This window comes from Hylaeus anthracinus, unplaced genomic scaffold (assembly GCF_026225885.1).
Source record: "Hylaeus anthracinus isolate JK02 unplaced genomic scaffold, UHH_iyHylAnth1.0_haploid 12000, whole genome shotgun sequence".
Lineage (NCBI taxonomy): Eukaryota > Metazoa > Arthropoda > Insecta > Hymenoptera > Colletidae > Hylaeus > Hylaeus anthracinus.
The window spans coordinates 2,681,962-2,694,216 of NW_026534347.1; the positions used below are offsets into that span (position 1 = coordinate 2,681,962).

Consider the following 12,255-nt stretch of genomic DNA (forward strand, 5'->3'; position numbering starts at 1 on the left):
CACTCGATATCTATCCGATACGTTGAACGTGTATATTGAATATCGTTCCAAGCTTTCGTTATTATTGTTTTCTTTGAATACAAATTACGAGACATTCCATGCTTACGCGCACGACGTAGACCGTGCATTTAATAGTTGAAACTTGCGAAACGCTGCAGGTAATTACGGACTGCACCGCCGATAATACGATATGATTCGCCGCTGACAAGCGTTTCGGTCGGCAAAGTGGTACACAGATTTCACACGTGCAGTTTAGGAAAGCAGTCGTTAGTATACATTAAAATCGAATCATCGCAAGTAAGATAGAAAGCGTAGAGTAGAGGTGTGTAAGCGTAGGCACGTAGAGAAGCGCTGATCCTTAGATATGTCATTCCAAGTTCCAGTTTTCTTATCGCCCATACACGATCACCGTACTTAACCAGATTTGGTTCTATCATTTTTTTCAGGACCAATTATCATAAACGATTATATCGGTAGCATGTTTCGAGTCGTGTTATTATGCAGCATTGTACTTAAAACTTTAACGAGAAATAAAGAGGGGTTAACTGTTGAAAAAGCGTTGCGACGCCCGACATCGATCGACACGCCACGACGACGGGTCGCTTGCACGCGTTAAAAAATATAATATGAACTGTTCCTTCTTCGGTCTAATTTTATCTGGAAACCATTTCGAAATAAAAGTAACAATCGTAAACGAAATCAATCGAGAGATCAAAGAGATCAAAGAGATCAAAGAATACAAAGTTTGCGAAGAAAATAACCAAGACTAGGAAAATGAAAGTAACGCCTCCAATTGGTAAATTAGAACAAAAATTAACACCTACGCGTTATCTTGCATGCGTACTACGGTAAAATGTTTCACGATTTCTAAATTTTAGTAACTTGAATAGTTTAGAAAATGTTGAGGTTACAAATTCTAGGACACGACGATACTTTTCAACTTGATTTTCTTTCGATGTTAGCCACGTTTTGTATTTTCCTAACGAACAGTGTACGATTGAAAGAGCGGTAGTAAAGAGTTTAAACCTAGAAATGTGACTGACAATGGAACTACATACTCTTCGCCATTTTCAGATAAAATTATCGCCCGCTCATCTACTTCATGATCGCATCGTGTAGAGTTCTCATTCGTGCGAAACGATAATACAACCGAGTAACCGTCTACGACCAGATTGCCTCGAAATATTCTCAAAAATTCTCCCTCGGTTCGCCATAATGACGCGAGAGATCGCGAATGGCACAATCGGGGAGCGCGCACGCGAACGGCAACAAGCCCGCTTGTAAATATGCGCGGGCGGATGTAACGTACTGTTTTATGACTATTATCGGCGCTACCTGTGTCCACGTAACGTCTAAATAGTGCCTTTCATTGCTTTCCAACTTGATTTCCACGTTTGAACGCCACTGGCGTATGACAATCGATCGATGTCGCCGTTCGCGACGTGACGTTAAGGATCAGAGTTGAGCAAACTTTATTTCGAATAACGAGTAAAACGGAAGGATTTATTCGTGGATTTATTCGTGGATACGGGGATAAATGTTTATTCGGTATCAGGAAGTACTCGAACGATATTTGACTCGTAAGCGATGTTCGAATAAATGTTTATTCCGATAAGAGTTTATTCGTTATTCGCGTGAAGAGAGAACTTATCACCGATGCCACGATTATCGATCATTACCATTTACCATAAGCAGTGCGAGTACTACTCAAGTAAACGGGTCGATCGTCGTCGATGAGAAAATAATAATAATAATGGTAAATATTATTAATATTACTACTGATAACGATAATTAAAGAAACAAAACAAAAAACGCAACGCGTAGTGGTTTAGTTGAGTAGATCGTATACACGGTGATGTACGAAATGCGGCGGAGTAACTTATTCGAATCAATAGGTGGCAATCGATCCGAGCAGGCTCACGAATGCGTGCTTACGTTTTGCCTGAACGTATAGAATCGAACAGTGTTGAAAGTGATCGTTCGAGAAACTTCATTTTCGGATTCGACGGTGACGTTTTTCTGTTTACTACGTATTCAGTGTTATTTCAACCTAACCCTTCGACGACGAAGTTACTATTTCGTTCGATAGTGTCTTAACCTATCCTATACTATAATACGCGTGTTCCGAATCCAGCGTCTTTCTCTTTGATGAAAAACTAGAGATACGCCAAAAAATAAATTTTCAATTATCGAAATGTATAATTCGTGTGTTTAACTTGTCGCGTGCAATGTAAATCAACATTATTCAACATTGGGATTATGTGTCTGTTGAAATTGCGAAATACCAAATTACCATACCAAAAAAAAAAAAATATTCAATAAATACGAATCCTAGAAATTCGACTTCGCTTAAAATCATGTCGCTATAGTTACAGCTATTAGTTCTATGAAACAACGATAATTAAAACGTGCAGAGCACTGATTTCGTTGTCGAGGGTTTGAGAAACCAGTTTTAATTTCAATGCTACGAATCGAAGGCTTGATCTATGAAAACAATAACACGAAAGAAATTCAGCACTGTGCATACCGATCGGAGCACGCTCGAAAGCATTTGGCGAAGTTGGAAGCGAATCTACGGCGAAATGCGAGCATCCAATACGTGCCTAAGATCTCGATGCCTGTGATTTTTTACGAAGCGTATAACTGCTCATAGCTATCGTGGAGCGGTAAAAAATTTCCGAATGATAATTGATTTTGTTACTAATCAGTTTCAGCGTTTCGAATTTTACCGGTATAAAGGAGTACGCCTTTCAGCTGTGTCGATAATAATTCCCAAACCTGTAGCACTTTCTGTAAGACGATAAAGTAGGATATGAACTACGTCTACCACGTGACTAAAATTTCATTGGCTAGCTACTTTTATTATTGGTCTGTCTGGAAAGTCCATGCCGATTTTTAGTAGGCGGTACAGGTCTGAATATATCGGAATGGCTGAAAACATATAATACGTGTACATTCCTTAACAAGTGGAAAGGTTATGGAACAAAATGGTACATATATAATTCAATAAATATAAATCAAAGTTCAAATATGCCTTTGAATTTTTCTTAAAAATAGGCATGAACTTTCCGGACAACCCAACATTTATGTATTATCTCTATTAATGTATAAAATTGTAAAATGATCATTGTTATTTCTATTCAGAAATAGTAAATTGCGTAAATTCTACCAAAATTAAATTTCGGATATTCAAATCAAAGACATGTATCGTGAATTTATGTAACTTCGAAGAGTATCTCACTTATCAAGCGATCATGTTGCAGTCACGTGGTTAGGCTAGGTCCTCTGGTCGTCCCATGGAACGCACTATAGTCCCCCGTACCGTCTGTCTTGCGTTGTCCCTCGGGCACTTACAATCACTTGCAACGGCAACGAGTTTGATTTCGACGACAAAGTTTTCCTAGAAGCAGACATTATCGATCATCGTTAGCACTCGCGATCGAACTCACGCACAGTCAAACACCATACGTTCTTCCCATCCGTTTACCAACGATTCCCTTGAAACACGCTACGCCAGTCTTTCGAGCATGGTCGTTTTTGTTAGCAGTGACCTGGGTCCTTCGAGTCTTTTAAATTTACCGCGAGATAGCGGGCCACTGATTTCAACAATAAACGTACCGATTGTCACGTTAGCGTCATTCACGGTTTCTACGAAGACGCAGCCGGGTGCGTCGATCTAAATTGCCCGTAGCGACGAAGCACGATGATGTAAATAAAGAAGAAGAAACAGCAGAAGTACGATGAATCTTTGTAAAGCCTTAATTTAGCCTAACAATAACGTCGAGTTGACACTTTCGGTTCTTGTTTCTCCTCGAGTAGAACGATGCAACAGCAGAATAGGAATAATTGCGTGTAGATTAAACGAATCGTCCACGATGTCGCTCCCCTTCGATAACGCGAATCACTACGCTCTCTAACTTTTCCTCACCGTGATTCGTCACTCAACAAAGAAGATTCCATAATATCGTTAACAATGATCCACTTACCCTTTTGAGACGGTTTTCGAACGTATCCTCGCGCGCCAGGCCTGTCCACGAACCGAAACGTGCGTCCAAAGACGCTTCTGCCCGTTCTGAACCACAATGACGTCTTTCTCCTTCGTTTCGGACACAAGACGGAGAAAGATGTCCACGTAACAGGTGCCACCTGTGGACAGTCCTGTAATACACATAATTACCAAGCGTGATGATTATAAATTTCTATTATCCGCAGTAGTTTTTATATCGCCATTGCCAATTGACGTCAACGAACAATAATTATATTTTCAGAGACAATTATCGAGGTATTATACCGATACATTGAGCGTCTGATCATAAATTCGTCAAGTGGAAAGTTTAGCGCCAAATGACGCGAAATGGCGTCCATGAACTTGCCGCGACAATCGCGACCGAATGACTATCTCAGATATTATTCGTTAAAATCATTGACAAAGTAGACGTTATCGATTAAACTCTTACGAAGATTCAAATTTATCGTGTAAAACGAGGCACAATACCGATGAAACGTACTATGAACAAATATCGAAAGAATAGTTACCATGCAGCTTGGCGTTGCTTGACCCTGACTTCGAATGCCGGTAGTACGATGTTCTCGTGACGTCGAACACTACTTTTCCAGAGTAAAATTACTTATATACTCTGCGAAATGGCTTGTTTTAACGAGTTGAGTGATTTAGAGGGTATCGAAGTGAAACGTTCAACAGTGTCGTCCAGAAATTGTCGTCTCTTACGCCAATTTCGTCATCCTCCACGCGCCATATTGCACTAACGCCACCACGGTAATGGGGGAGAGGGAACCCTCCGAAAGCTTCGTAGCGTCTGTGGACAGGGCTACTCGGCCCAATTCGGCCCTATTCGGGCCAGTTCGGCCGGTAACTTGTGACCAGAAATGGGCAAAACTTTAATCGAATGATAATTACATGCACCATACAGCAAATTATTCGTCATTAAAATTAATAATTGAACATTTATTTATTTCTCCATTCATTGTGAGATACATCATTCTATTATCATACAGTTACCTGATTGAATTAGAATTTTGCTCAACTCTGGTAGTCGTGCAACATTGCTCGTTGACGCATCTCAGTTGGCGCAAATTTTAAACATATAAAACGAAAATGAACTCTTCGCGTAGACGTTGCCGTCGCGAAAGGGTCCAAGCAAAGGAAATATATATATATGTATAAAAAAAAAAAAAAAAAACAATAATAGATAATACCAAACTATTGACAACGATTGAGAAATATATTTATACATTAATAAACGCAACATAACGTAACGTTAAAAACGAAGAAAACGAAAATCTCAAGCGCACAGCTCGTTCTAGTTGTTGAAGCATCGTTCTGGCTCCCAGGAGAACGACTCCGTGCTAAAGATTCGTTTCTCGGTTTGTCATTTTTCACCGAACACACGGGAAATTGTCCATTTTTTATGGTAGATCCTACGTTATTCGCCGTAAGGTGTAGTGAGAAATTTATTCCTAACTTTATGATCTATATATATAATATATAAACATAAAATTGAAGTCTTACGTTTCGGGACGGTGCCCGGCGAAAGCGAAACGCGTCGTTCCTGGCAGAGATGGGCAAAATTCTTGTTCGAATTTCGAATAACGAATAAAATACGAACGATTTTTAAGCCGTCGTTTGTTCGATAAAAATCGTAATGGAACACAATTAAATTATATTTCACGAATATGGGCATATCCGAACGACTTCGACGGGTGGAAACGCGGTGAACAGATCGTCGCATGTTGTTTTTATTCGTCGTTTGATATTCGAATGAAATTTCGTCCATCTCTGATCCCTGGCCGAGTCGTAGATCGCGATCGATTTCTAACGATCGAGCATCGTTCCCGCGATGGAACGTGGAGCAGACGAAGGGACTGTTCCCTTGTCGTTCGCATTCGAGCCAACCTGAAAACGAAGCCCTGAACGCCTCCAGCTTGAAACGTGGATGTCTTAACAACTTGTAATCATTCCATTGCATATTATACATAATTAAGGTTTAGTGCGACAGTGTACTGTAAATCCATAGAAGTTATTATTATATCGTAATTATTATGTAATAAATATTGTTGTTAACATAAAACTGTCCCCGAGACCAATTCTTTCTTAAGCAATCGCGAGAAAACGATACGTGTTCTAGTCGTTCTTCAAGCCCTAAAACACTGTGCAGGGAAAAATATATTTTAAAGAGGAAGACAGTTTGCACTTGCATTCTTGAATCGATTCAATTAATCATTCAAACGATACCATGGAATTCGTTACGACGGAAAAAAGGTGAAAGTACTTCGATCACGATGATGATACAATCTAATATGCAACGGACACGATAATCACGAATCGTGAACGATGTCGCGGATGATGGGACGCGGAATTCACGGTAGGCTGCGTAGGAAAATAGTTTATTGCGTAAAAACTAATTAAAAATATAATGTACAAAGAAACAACAGGGTCAAACACAACGTACAATGTATGCGACTAATTGCAGACACTCTATTCTATAATTATGTTGATTAGTTGCTTCAATAAGCTCAATACTGGCGGTAGGACGATCGCTTCCGGTTTGTCGTTTGCTGGCTTTTTGCGGGAAGACCGCGGGCGTACGGTTTGTGTGCGTTTGTTGAGAGATAATAGATGCCTCGTGCTCTGAAAATTCCAACAAAATTTCCAACAAATTTCCAAATTGGTACACTCGATGGAAAGGAATTTTTTTTATTTGATTCGTATTGTATTATAGATTCGGGAAAGTGTGAAATGAATACGATTTAGAGAAACATGTTATCGATTGGTATCCAGAAGAGGAACAAAATATTCCTTGACTTTCTAAAAAAATATTTCCATTACTTTTACTCAAAACTTTCTAACCGTTCAGTCTGATGATATAGGTGATAAAAATGAGCGATAAATACGGCAAATTGTGCGAAGCTGAATCCTGGTAAATTCGGTTAAAGAATAGAATGATTTTTTTGATCGAGAGAAATTGACAAGGCTGCTTACGTGTGAGGGGCGTCTTCTCCCATAAGAATGTACTCGTCCAGCTTGGGTTTGCACCATCCGATCAGGTAAGAAAAAAGATTTCCGCAGGGGGCTGCCCAGAATCCTACTTTCGTCGTGATTGACTCTATGTAATAAGGCGTTACCTTTGTGTGGTCGCACGACAGGGTCTCTGAGGACGAAACGTTCCACTGATTTCATTCACAGTCGACCATCCGTTCCATAACACGTTTTCTCTAATGATAAGGTAACTCTACATGTTCTTTTTTGTTTTCAATCACATGTGTCCACGATTTCGAAACGTTAATAGTCCTTCTATGAACGCATAAGCTGTTTAACTAAAATTCTTTTAGGAACAGTTGTATCAACGTTATTGTAATATTATTAATTTATGCTGAAGCTATCTTATGGTCGTTCGTTTTACTCTTTTCCTACAGCGTAATAAATTGAACTTTCACTCAAATTTAATTACCCATTTGTATTACCATTCTTTAGTGCTCAAAAAATTCTTTTCGTAATAATAATATACCCACAGAAATTAAAAGACACATAATCACAACGTTTGTAACATAGCCCCCTTTCAAAATGTATCAATAAACACGATGTCACCATGAAATTTGTTGCAATTCATTTAGTTTCCCATTAGTCACGTCCTGACACTAGCACTTTCACCAAGTGTGTATTATTAAAACAAAAAGTGTCAAATGGTGCAACTTTCGTTTCTTTACGCTGCCAACTCCTGAAACAATTTGCAGGTTCTGGAGATAACTTTCAAACAAATGTTTACGTACAAACTTGCCTCTACGATGCTGTATAAAATTCTTGTTAATCATTTCCGATACTAAATAAAGAGAATTTGACCAGTAATAGTTCCATCGCGAAATGAATCATCAAGATTTCCCCTCAATTTACTCTCTCCACGAGATTTTCTTAAATGCCACTCGCGTCACAGGTAATTGCAAACAAAGAAGACATTATGTGCAAACCGATTGATGCAACGAGTTTCACTCCAACGTTCAGTAAGCAGGAAAATGATAAGGAAATCGTACTTACGGAGCAAGGAAGTCGTCGCGCATCCGGGCTGACTGGAGCCTCCGTTTACGTAGAAATCCGCGTGTCCCGTTGGCCCCCATTGGCCCAAAATGCCAGCACCGGTGTGGATCACGTCGACGAAGTGAGCATCCGTCTCGTCCAGATCCATCGATCGGTTTCCATTCATGTAGAAAAATATCGTCGGATCGAGTCCTGTTTTATCGGAAACCAAATCGATCAGGTAAGTAGCAGTACACACATTTAACTTTATTGGGCATATCCGAATGAGAAGCATATATATATAGCGTGACAAGTTAAAAAAGATCCCTGAGAGGCGTGAACACTGATCCTGCTACCCCCACCATATTCAAGCCACGCCCATCGGGGACTCTTTTTTATCATCGAACTATACACGAACGAAAGAAATGATCTGTGCGAATAACGATGAAGGAATCGACTTGCAGACGTTACCTGTGATCCTTCCAAGTCTGTCATCGGGCAAATAATTCGCAATCAGCCCGGCTATATGGGCACCCACGCTGTACCCAAGCACGTGTATATTCTCCACCCTCGTACCCCGAGGATGATCCCTCAAGTACCTTACCAATTGAGCAATACATCGTGAACAGAAATCTGGACCCCATTGTATCTGCGATAGACAGGGCTCGCGTACCAACGCACCGTAATCGACGATTATTATATTGTAATTGCCTCGCGTGAAATACGCTGAAATCGAAAGTTTCACACATCGATACGCTAGTGGGTGAAAATGTTAAGATTTCGTCGTTGCACTCGCCTAAAAACGATCGGTCAAGTATTATTCCAACACAATGCGAGTAGATGTCTCTTCGTTCTTCAATGTCAAACTCTGGTTGCAACTTTCTACTAGCAACCAACATTTAATTCTATCCATTCGAATTAGAAACAAAATCACGATTGACCCATAACGAAACGATTAATACTCGTGTAAATGGTATTTTGTGGCCTGTACATCGAAAGTAGTACACAAAAACAATTACCTTTTCGAAGATCTGGACTAGGTATCAGATTCCTTCCGCCACCAAAACCGTGTATAATGATTTTAGTGGGATGCGACCTGTTAAATCTGGAATAGTGAAGGGAGTCGAACCTTCGAACGTCTAAGCGTAAAGGTTTCTTTTGCGTGTCTCTGAAAAACGATCGATCCAACTTTACTCCTTTTTTCTAGGTTCCCCTGAATCCCATTTTGTCTCGGGCCCCAGGGTACTATGGAGCGCCACTGACGGTAGAAAGCGAAGGGTGTCGATGTCCGAAGATATGAAGTTCAGGAATAGTCGATTCTCTTTAATCGGTTACTCGTCACTTTTGGCAAGCAGCGTTCCGCAGAAAGAGACGCGACGCGTCCGACGAAAGAGGAAAAGCACGAGCGAGTAGATCCGAGTAAAAGTGTCCGAGCATGCCAATGCCAAGCGGCTATAGCTATGGGAGAAAGGTGAACCTCGAAACGAGGCCACTTTCAATACGAGACGAGATGATCGTGATCTTGAAATCGAGAGTCTTACGTAGCGGTTCTTCCTCGGAACGTTTGGACTCGCCGTGAACCTCTTCAAACGATGAAAGAAAGTGAGGAACCGCATCGGACTGATGGAGACTTCGGAAACACGCTTTATAACTTCCTGGGGCCCGAGACAACGTAAAATAGAAGGGTTTAAAGAGTAAGATAAAAGTAAAATAAAGAGTAAAGAACATTTTTAAAAAGATACCTACTATATCTATATCAACATGTTTGTATAAATTATAATACATTCATAGGTAATATGAACGACAAATTCCAATTGAAGTTTTTTGCTATTTTGCACTTTAATGTCGCGATCTCGACGTGTCTGTGCTCGTTACGACCGAGTTCAACTGGATATTAAATATATGTGCATAAAATATAGATGAAAATAACTTTCCTTGCGACAGCTTTCCACTGACGTACTATTCTTGATCTAGCTCTGTCCGTGGAAAGGAGCTTACCTTGTGTACAAATAAAATTGGATCTGCGGATGGGGACACTCGTAGGGTGGCTTAGCGCAGGATGTACTGTTAAACAGGTCCTTGAACGTCTTCGTCTCCGCGCTTACATCGTCTACGAGGAAAAACGGCGCAGATTAACAGTTTTTATTTACTAACTAAAGTGTTTTCCAAAGTAGGAGACTTGACACACGATGCTTTGCAATCCAAAGAGGATACAGAAAAAATAAGATACGTGAGGCTTTCGCTAAAATTCTATATTTTATGAAGGTATTATTGTTGAAAAAGTTTGGAAACAACTGGTCCAGGTCAGTCGTCATCCAAGTTACGCTCGATTTGCACTGATAATTGACCGTCTGATCCATTACGAGAAACCAAGAGACCAGGTGAAGGTCGTTCGCCGCGCAATTTGCCATTCCGATGAGCTTTCATGTTTCTCATCGTGGCGAGCATATCTTTACATTGTCGACTTGGGAATCAGCGTCGATGTTAATTCATAAACGCATGCTCGTTCTACACGAACCTAATTAGTGTCGCATTGAACGAGTCTTAACGCATTCACCTCGAGCCACGTGCTCGATACTACGTGCCTGTCGAGTGGCGACACGAGAATCACTGATCTCCAAGAGTTTTCCTTATAGAGGGTCTTCCAAGAAGGGCTTCAAGATTTTGTTTTGTAATCACTGAAATGACGTCATCGTGCGAAGCCGAGAATAGACATCTGGAGGATTTTTCGCGTTTTTAAACATACAAATATCGTCGTTAAATATCCGTTCGAGTGTCAAGGAGCGTTATACTCGCTTGGTTTACAAATAAGTTAAACAAGCACATGCACTCGACAGGTTTGCATAGCAAATTGAAGAAAGCTGAACTGCTCGAGCAACGAGTATCTTAAAGTGACAGCTCGGACTTTCGGATTATGATATCTTCATAATCTCCGGTACCGAAATAGATCTGCATTTCCCGCGAACGATGCGACGCGCCAAAAGGAAACGTTGCATCGTAACCACAGACGAGAAACGCAGAAAGTAAAACCACACTTACAAATCACCGTCCCTACAGGAAACGAGGTTACAGAGGAGAACATCGACAGCACTTAAATCGACTTACACGGCCCGCATTCCTATCGGAGACTTTCAAGTCCAAAGCGTGAATCATTTTTATACGTAAACAGTCGTTGTTCGTTCTACTCTCAATTCGTTTATAAAAATAAAAAAAAACATAATAATTTGATGATAAGAACGAATTTTCCACTGTTCAGTGCGATGCGAATGGTTAAGAAATTTTCTGATCTGAAAGCAGTGTCGTCCACGAATGTTTGCCTATGTAATAAAGAAAATTGGACATCGTTTCGCTCTAGTGTATCGCGAGAAGAAGAAACTAGCCAGCTCGTTATGTCAATTATTTCAGGCACAAACTTCACCAGGCGATCCCGGCATGTTCAGAAACAAGCTTTACGAACCATCACTCGGAGACATAAGAAACACGCGCCACGCATAGATCGCATCGTAGATGGGACAGGTTTCCCTTTGGGTGGCAAGCAGGCCACGCGTTCCACGAGCGTAGATCGAGATCGAGCACAGTCGCTGGGCAAAGTTCGAACGCGGCGATTCAAATCGTGAACAAACGACGCGCTAGAAAGCCAAAGGTGGGCGGAATTTCATTCATATTAAGAAATTTATGATTCCTTCGATTAGAATAGAATTTTCATAAGTTGATTACAAGTAACACGTTGGTTCCAAGCTGAAACTCGTGGAAACAACGAAACTAATATTTTGTCTCGAGCCTACTAAAAATTAGATTCACGAATCCTATCCAGATTTATTTTTATTATTGTCTCACCTCTGAAATTCATTTTTTTAGTTCCTTAACGAACGCTAATGACCAATTTTACCAATTTGACCTTCTCCCACTCACGTTCTATCCCATACTTGAAATTTGTATCCAAACGAGAAACTTCAAGTATCTCTGATTACTTACGGTATTGCAGAAAGGCCAGGGTGACGAGTAGCAGGTATCTCACGACACTGACCGCCATCTCCCGCACTCCCGTGATTTGTGATATAACATTCAGGCAACGACGGTGGCGAAAAATCAGTAAAACTGCTCTTCCCGCCGCTTCTCGCGGCCGATAGCGAAATGCAAAGTCGTCCCGTGAGAGGACACCCAAAGGCTGCGGGGGGACTTTAGAAAGTAACGAGCTCTCCGACGAGACTCAACTCGGGACTTCC

At 40.7% G+C, this 12,255-nt stretch overlaps 1 protein-coding gene across 1 annotated transcript; it reads right to left on the reverse strand.

Annotated features, from left to right (window-relative positions):
• Window positions 1-402: 402 nt before the first annotated feature.
• Window positions 403-12,194, reverse strand: LOC128890010 (lipase member H). Its single transcript, XM_054148137.1, has 7 exons — window positions 12,005-12,194; window positions 10,028-10,139; window positions 9,049-9,197; window positions 8,501-8,755; window positions 8,051-8,242; window positions 7,001-7,169; window positions 403-6,649 (listed from the first exon to the last, which is right to left on the reverse strand). The coding sequence occupies exons 1-7, from the start codon at window positions 12,060-12,062 to the stop codon at window positions 6,535-6,537; spliced, it is 1,050 nt and encodes a 349-aa protein (XP_054004112.1). The 5' UTR covers window positions 12,063-12,194; the 3' UTR covers window positions 403-6,534.
• Between the last annotated feature and the right edge of the window lie 61 nt (window positions 12,195-12,255).